The sequence below is a fragment of the Doryrhamphus excisus genome, linkage group LG17 (assembly GCF_037039965.1).
Source record: "Doryrhamphus excisus strain RoL-2023G ecotype Guam linkage group LG17, RoL_Dexc_Guam_v1.1, whole genome shotgun sequence".
Taxonomy (NCBI): domain Eukaryota; kingdom Metazoa; phylum Chordata; class Actinopteri; order Syngnathiformes; family Syngnathidae; genus Doryrhamphus; species Doryrhamphus excisus.
In genome coordinates this window covers 10,473,071-10,481,458 of record NC_136373.1, presented here as the reverse complement: position 1 = coordinate 10,481,458, position 8,388 = coordinate 10,473,071, and the positions used below count along the sequence as shown (strand labels likewise).

Below are 8,388 nucleotides of genomic sequence, written 5' to 3'. Positions count from 1 at the left end.
AAATGGGGAGGGGCTGATTGAGCTGTTTTTGAAAACAAAGCAAATTGTACCCTACCCTCCAGCTTGATACAGTGGAGGATGCTACATTGTTATACTACATCATATACAGCATCAAATAATACACATATTAAAACTTATGTTGTTGCTATATAAGGCGCTATGAATGTTACTACTGTTCAGGGTAAACATGACGCCACGTGACACACCCAGGAAGTGTGAGGAAGGCTAGACGTCTGAATTCCCGAGACTGGTTCACGGCTGGAGGAGGAGCCTCCCAACGTCTGGCCTCCATAGACTGCGTAGGCTACTGGCCTGGTAGGATGCAGGCCCTGGACTCAAACACACCCTTCGTCTTGTCTGGTCAGGGCGTGGCGTTGAAAGTGACTTGTGTCTTTCAGTTTCGAACGACAGAGAAGGTCAAATAATGTCTGCACTCCTGTTTGTGTTGGCCAGTGTCTTTTGACTTTTTTGGTTGCAATGACCCCAATCACCAATTGCAAACACCCCAGTCTAGGCAGATCTAATCTTGTGCTTTATGCTGGTGCAAATACGTTCTGTGTATTTTGTAAAGATGCCAGTGTAACAACAATGTAACAAGGCTGGCCAGGAGTTCGTCATACCGTTTACTGACGTTGGGAGGTTCCTCCTCCAGCTGTGAAGCAGCCTTGTGAATTCAGACGTCTAGCCTTCCTCACACTTCCTGGTTGTGTCACATGGACTCATGTTACCCTGACGTCCTGACAGAATAAAAAGAAATGTTCTCTGTCTGCAGATTTATCTCCAGCTCACAGCTAAACCTGATTATTAATCAGTAGTATTAATTGCTCCTTAATTTAGTTATTACCTTTTGGCTACTTGGTTCATTTCTACAACACTGATCTGATCAGCAACATTCATTCATTCAACATTCATGACTATGATGTAGCCATTTGCTAAGCCTGTTAGAAATAATTATACTTGGAAATATCACCTATATATACTTCATATTTCATTCTGCCATAAAAATGATTTACTGTATTGAAGTACAGTAATCATTTTGAAGACAGAATATCCTCCTAGTCCTCAATCTTCGCTATTAATACAGAAGATGAAAACCACAAGGGCAGTCATTTCAGCACAATACTTATTCATTGACATTCTTTACTGGTACATATTGTTTATAGTTGCCTTACTGTATGTGCTTATGAGCTCATGCATTTCCTCCATTACAGAAGACACAAGCAAGAGAAATGGAAACAATCACATGAACACAAGTACATTCATAAAAGTAAACAAACACAATTAGCCAATAAAACATGTAGGTGATGTACACAAATAATGACGTCATCTTGTTATGTTCATAATGTGAAGTGTTTGGTGTTTACATAACGGTAATAACATCAAAGTCAAATTTCTCCACGTTGTGAAAAGTGTATGTCTTTACATCAAATAAATCAATACTTACAATACAAATCAATACTACAAACAAACAAATTAATTATTAATTAATCAATTCTTCTTCTCAGTTTTGCACCGTAATGTTGACTTTTTTTAAAAGGCTGAATGAAAGCGCGCAAAGAATATTGGGATATGGTGGGCCACCAAGGTTGGTTGAAATGCAGACTTCTAACTGGAGAAGGAGGGCACATTTGTCGGCCGCATTTGGAGGAGCCTTCGCGCATCATGATGACGTCATGCAGCCTACAAATGCGCACTTTGAGGATGTAGACGGTTGATTCAGCTCATAAACCGCACCAGGCCTCTTCCACTTCCTCTCCCTCCTCCTGTGACGGCTGCTGTTAGCTGCCCACCAAGCACTTAGCAAGACTGCGACTAGCTACTAGCTTTGGCTTCAAAAAAGAGAAGAGAAGGGAAGGTGGGGAGGAAGAGAGACGAGGTCCGCTGACTGGTATCTGGAAACAAACCGATGAAAAACAATGTTGCGAAATCGCTGAACGCCCCGTCGCTTTTGCGGAGAATGGCTGACAGCCGAGTAGCAGCGATAACATTGGCTCCACACCTTCATCGCGTCCTGTCCTTTTCTCTCCCGCAGGAAGCCTTCTTTGCCATTGAGGGGATTTATGGGCTCACAAGGTAATACCACACGAAGATTTTTGTTGTTTTTTTGTGTGTTGTGACGGCATCCAGTTCCCTTTTGTTTACAGCCTCAAGTTGTGATCAGCTGATCGGCGCACACTTAAGTGTTGCGTGTCAGTGTTTTGACGTGGCGCCACGCACAGCTAGCTGAGCAAATGTTGTGATAGGCAGAAAGCCCTGATGACAGATGTTTGCTTTGGTCAAAATGGTCAGAATGCAACATGATGTGTGCCAGCTAGTCATGGAGAAAAGGGCACTTAAGACCTTGTGGAATGTTTAGTGTATAAGAGACTTTGAATTGTTTGTGTGTCTGCAGTTTCATCTGATGAGATGAGTGTCCGTGCCGGCCAGGGGAGTGATGAGGTGCTGGTGTCACAGGCCGTGTGGGATTACCTTGCTGCGGCTGGGGGGCCATGGCTCCTTGACTTCCAGCACAAGCAGGGTGTGAGCGCCGGCATAATCCGGCGGGGGGAGAGAGGGGGCTGCTGTGCCGTGAGGTTGCAGCCTGTGGGAGGTTCCAGGCTCTCCGGGGTGGCGGATGGACCAGTCACCAGCGAGACGCGGAAAGCCTTCATTGACCTGTGCCGCTGCGCCCGCAAAGAGATGAGCAAGCAGGAGGGGGGCTCCAAGAGGAAGAGAGCCCTGCTGCCCTGTGTGGGGGTCCTGGAGCCAAAGGAAGAGGGGAATCTGCTTCAACATCAGCCTCCGCCGCCGCCGCCTCAGCCTCGCCGCTCCCAGAGACAGCAGCAGCAACAGAAGTTCAGGAAACCTGCCGATGAGGAGTCCTGCTCCATGTTCCATGAGGTGGCCCACAGGAAAGACTGCGGGATGGCTTCCCACAGCGAGGCTGACGACCACATGTCTTGCTCTATCTGCATGGGGGACATTGTGGAGAAGACAACCCTGGAGAAATGTGGCCACTCCTTCTGCCGCTCTTGCCTGGATCAAGCCTTCAAGGTAAAGAGGGCCTGTCCTGTGTGTCGGCTTGTTTACGGCCAGTTGATTGGTAACCAGCCTGCCAACGGCACCATGATTGTCGAGCGAGATCCGGACCTGCAGCTTCCGGGTCATGAAGGCTACGGGTGTATCTGCATCATCTACAGCTTCCCTCCTGGCTTACAGGCGGTGAGTGCGCCCAATGATGGTTTGGTTTTGAATTATGAATTACATTTATTCCAAAATCCAACATTTTCCTAGCACCATAATATATATACGTATATATATAGTCAAATTAGCCCACCACCCCACCCAAAAAGTTTATTTTATAGATCAACCAAAGTTCATCCAGCCCCCCAATTAGGCAGTCGCCTTCAAATACTTGGGTGTGTCTTCAAATGTACATTTGACATATCCGCTGAATAATAATCAATCTAGCTTAAAACATCTCTAAACAAACAAAGAGTCAAAAAGTGTTACGAAAGTACACACCAACATCATCTACAGTACTTTTACATAGCACTGATGTCATATTTGTATTAAGGATACGAAATAGACGCCATATTAGTGTCATATTTATGAAAGATGTGTGTAACGCTTTAGTAGGGCTGCAGCTATCGAATATTTTAGTAATCGAGTATTCTGTATTCTAAATTTTTGATTATTCGAGTAATAAGAAAAAACATTTTAGCTTGTTTAAAGGGAAATAATAAATTTACAAGAAAAAAATCAAACATTTGACAAAGTAATGAAGGATCAATTGGTTGAATAATTGAGATAATGGAGTGTTTAATTTCATTTTTTAAATGGACATAGTACATAGTGTAAGTGGTGGTTATGTGTGTGTATATATATATATATATATATATATATATATATATATATACTATGTCCAATCAGACTGCACACAGAAGAGTATAACTGCTGTGAATGAAGCAGGAAAACAAAGGAAACAAAACAATACTTTGATGGAGGTTGTGAGTTCCCTGAGTATTGGTTGGTAATTAATCGTTGGTCATTCATTAGTTGAGTACATGGATTAGCAACCATTTAAGATACAACAGAGACAAATTATTTAAAAAAAATACAACAGCCCAAATGAAGGTAAGACAACAAAAACTTAAGCCAATGACACGACTAGTCACTCAGTCACACTAATGATGACTAATCAACTTTTCCACACGACCTACACAACATAGCGGCATCAAATACGATGGGTGGCAGTAGTGAAAATTGTGTGCACCCGATGCAACCTCTTGCAACTCGCTCGACGGCGATGCGCAGCTTTACACAGGATACACATTATGGTGTTCAAATTGACGTTTATCCACATTTTCTGTCCATTTCTTTAAATTTAGTTGTCGTCATCTTTCGGTGCCTATTGGCTATTTTTGGTAATCAAGGTAATTTGGTAATTTTCGAATTATTCAAATAATTGTTGCAGCCCTAGTCCACACATCATTTAGCAGGTAAGAGCCACAATGTGCCCCCCGTGGCCTAACCCCTGAATCACAGCTAGTCACCATACACCATACTCCTCCTGCTGCAATAGATTATAAAAACAGACAAATCCAAATAACAAAACAACGGAGGAAAAGTTTGGCAACAAAGTTCTGTAGGTCAACAAATTCTTTGCTATCTGCTGTTCTCTTTATGTCTGGAAAAAGTCTCAAGTCATGGTTTGTTTATGTCAACAACGGCTTGCGTTGATGTCAGCCAGCCAGTTCCAATGGTGTCGGGGTGGTTGTTTGTGATTTTGAAATCTATTTTTAATGTAATGGGGGCATATTTTGCTGAATGTTCTGAAGTCCTGCTTTAATACTAGAGCTGTGACAACTACAATAATGGTGGCCAGAAGAGTCATGGTGGAGGTCTGTGTGGATGTAGCACTACTGCCGGTCTACATGGTTCTCCTTAATACCCCCAAACAGCTTGAGTTGAGACCAAAACAGCACCCAAGTAATGTGCTCCCATTCGTTTATCGCGGTTAAAGAAGTAGTGATAAATTGAACGTACTTAAGTGCATATAAAACCTCTTTATTTGTGACTTTTTGACATTATCTAGGACACATTTGCCACTGCTTCTGCGCTGGCTGTGGGATCTCTGAAGTGATACAAGCCCTGCTTTAGCGATGCAGCTAACTACTTAGCCCCCATTTTATTTGTTCAAAGAACAACAAAGTAAGAAGCCAAAAATGTACCACTGTCACACAGAATGGGAGAAGAAGTTGTTTTTACTGTCATGTTGAACTCTACATCCCTGGCCGCCTTAATACCTCATCAATGTGACATGACTGATTTACTGATCCAGGCAACCAGAAAACGGTGACCGTTTATTTCTTGAAAAATGGCGATATAGCAAGAGAGCCATATTGGAACCACAATTTGGCAAGAGACTACTGTAATCAGCAATTCTGTTGACAGAATTCTCATAAATAATGGAATTAGGGATTAGTGTACGTATCCGTACTGCAAGGTAGAATTTCTTAGTGTTGTGAAATGCTTGATGCCAACAGCTTGAGCATCCAAACCCGGGTGTGCGGTACCCAGGAACAGACCGTGTGGCCTACCTCCCTGATAGCCCAGAGGGGAACCGCGTTCTGGGCCTTCTCCGCCGGGCCTTCGAGCAGCGCCTTACCTTCACGATCGGTACCTCCATGACGACGGGCTTGCAAAATGTCATCACCTGGAATGACATTCACCACAAGACCTCAATATGGGGCGGGCCCCGCTGGTATGTTCTGTCTTTGTGACAGATGCAATAGAAGTTCCTGATACTGCAACCTGATGTTTTTTTTCTACCCTGCTCCTTCCAGTTTTGGCTACCCAGACCCCACGTACCTGGTGCGAGTGACAGAGGAGCTCAGAGAGAAAGGTATCACGGTGGACTGACGGCATTGAATTGAAAAGGACCTTCAGGACTTTGGCAGGTGTCACGGTTGTGGACAAAGCTTGGCTCCAGGTTGTTCTGTAAACGTTCCGCCCCCATCCCATGAAGCTTTTTGGGCCCTCAGCAGACGGGTGCTGCAGCAGAGTCCTCAATCCGTTCCCACACATTTTTCCTTAGAGGTTCAGTTTAACTCCACGCCGCACGTGGATGGAAGGTGAGAGTGAGTGCAGTGCATTCTCAAATGACACAATCCTCCACTTGTTTTTTTGGCAAATGCACTTGCATCTGTTGCACTTTCTTATTGTTGCACATTCTTATTCTTTCTACTTTATTATTTGGTATACGGCACTTACTCTTAGAATGTTTCTGCTCTGATGATTTCCTCATTTGTTCTAATCACATTTTATTTCCTTATTTCCCAGATTACAGCTTCACCCCCCCCCCCCCAACTTCTTGCAATCTACAGCACTCACAGGCACTTTTTTATAAGGGAGCATTTTTTGTAAAAAAAGCATCTGCTTTCTTCCTGATTGTTTTTGAAAAGTGTTTAGGGTAAACAGGTTTTCACACTTGGTCATGTAATTTGTCAAACAGATACCATTGCCATACTCTTTGTGTAGATCAGGACCCCCCCTTCCCCCACCCTTGTTGGCCATCACTCACACGTGTACCTTGAAAATGTCTCCCAGGTATCAAGCCCATGACTTTAGTTGTTAGGAAGGCACTCATCTAATTACCAGATTTATGAAGATGTCAAATATTCTGGGCATATAAGCCACTGAACCAAATGAAAGGCACAAAAGCTCTTTAAAAAAAATCTATGCCGACGTCCCTGTCAAAGTGGGAGAGTTGCCTGTTTAGCGCTCATTAAAAATGAGACTACTGTTGGAAATGTTGATCTGAATAGATGATATATCTACACAGTACAAAAACAACTTACTTGGGAACAATGAATTATGATTTGAATTGTTAGGGTGTGGATTTTGTTGTGCCTTTTCTGATACTCCTGGTGAAATAAGCATGATGGTAAGCAAAGTACGTTTGGGTGTATTGCAGTGTTTTTCTTGGTAAACAGCGTTATGTTTGTAGCTATACTTACTGGCTTTAAAGGGGAACTGCACTTTTTTGGGAATTCAGATCATTCCCAATCTTTATGTGAAAGATGGACACATATTTCTTTCCCTTTTCTGTGCATTATAACACCAGGAAATGAGTTAATTTCAGCTAGCTATCGATGCTGTGATTGGTACAAGTACGTTGATAACATGTAATTCTTACGGTATTTTACCAGACTTTACCGGAATGTCTTTCCGAGACTATTAATTTCACAGACGTATTGATCAGAACTAATCCTGTGATCCTGAGTCTTCGTGGTGATGTTGTAGGGTCGGGGTTGAGAGCTGGTATCCTTCCGTCTGTCCTGTTGTTTTGTTGTTAGCTTATGGATTCTCTACTTTGACTAACTATTCGGCTTATTGCCACAACCTTCCATAATACACATGTGAGGCATGATTTATAACCTAGCATTAACTTTTCCAAACTAGCAACACAGTACCAGCACCGTTGCAGCACAGGTTGCGTCACTGGGGAGTAGCTCGAGTGACAGAGATGTAGCTGTATCCCAATGATGTACATTTTAGCTAGCTCAAAATAACTCTCATGTTATAATGCACAGAAAAGGGAAATATGTGTTTATCTTTCACATAAAGATTGGGAATGACGAGCCAAATTCCAAAGAAGCACAGTTCCCCTTTAGGGAAAAAGGCACTGTTCATGCAAACACGTATTAGCATTTTTTTCATAAACTTGGAGTCCAGACATTCTTTGAATTCTGTTTTATGTTTGAAAGTGGTTTGCTAAGTGCAGTAACCTGCTTGGCGAGTGATACATTTGGCATCACATACAAGTAATTTCCCGTTTTCACACCCTTATTTTTTTCAAGGGACCAACTGAAATATTTTTGGACACAGGATTGTAGTTTACTCGACTACTGTGTAAACATGTCTATGCATTATGTGAATGAGGAGGAGCTGGGGGGTGAATCATTTGGGAGGTGACGCATGGGACAAATAGAGGTTGCAATTTTGCTTTTCTAACTGTCAATTGGTACTTTGTTGATCTCCAGAATAATGTGCTTTACATTTTAATACTTGAATAAAATAAAAACTCATATTTGAGATTGTATTGGATATTCAATGTTGTGCTCCAAATAGAAAATGAAAAGTTACTAATGGGCTGTTGCAAAATAGGAGTGAATTATGTCATATGTCATATGCCATAACATAACATACTCATCATATTTCAGATTGCAGAGTGCAGCTAGCTGATCATAAGAAAATGTACAATAAATATACAGTATAATCAATACAATGGTGCTAAAAGAATGAATACACAGAAAACATGAGTGCGACATTAAAAGGCATCCCGAAAAAAAAACGACTTTTGGAAAATCACATTCTCCTAGCTGTGGGACCTGTGCGCTAACC

At 42.4% G+C, this 8,388-nt stretch overlaps 1 protein-coding gene across 2 annotated transcripts; it reads left to right on the top strand.

Annotated features, from left to right (window-relative positions):
* Positions 1 to 1,619: 1,619 nt before the first annotated feature.
* On the top strand, positions 1,620 to 8,079 carry dtx3 (deltex E3 ubiquitin ligase 3). 2 transcript variants are annotated; one of them, XR_009131920.2, is made up of 5 exons: positions 1,620 to 2,073; positions 2,393 to 3,201; positions 5,529 to 5,746; positions 5,829 to 6,116; positions 6,325 to 8,079. XR_009131920.2 is itself a non-coding variant. In XM_058085447.2 (4 exons), the coding sequence occupies exons 1-4, from the start codon at positions 2,061 to 2,063 to the stop codon at positions 5,902 to 5,904; spliced, it is 1,116 nt and encodes a 371-aa protein (XP_057941430.2). In that variant the 5' UTR covers positions 1,620 to 2,060; the 3' UTR covers positions 5,905 to 8,079. The 2 variants fall into 2 exon arrangements, 1 of the variants encoding a protein (XP_057941430.2); XM_058085447.2 differs by having other exon boundaries at positions 5,829 to 8,079.
* Positions 8,080 to 8,388: the final 309 nt, after the last annotated feature.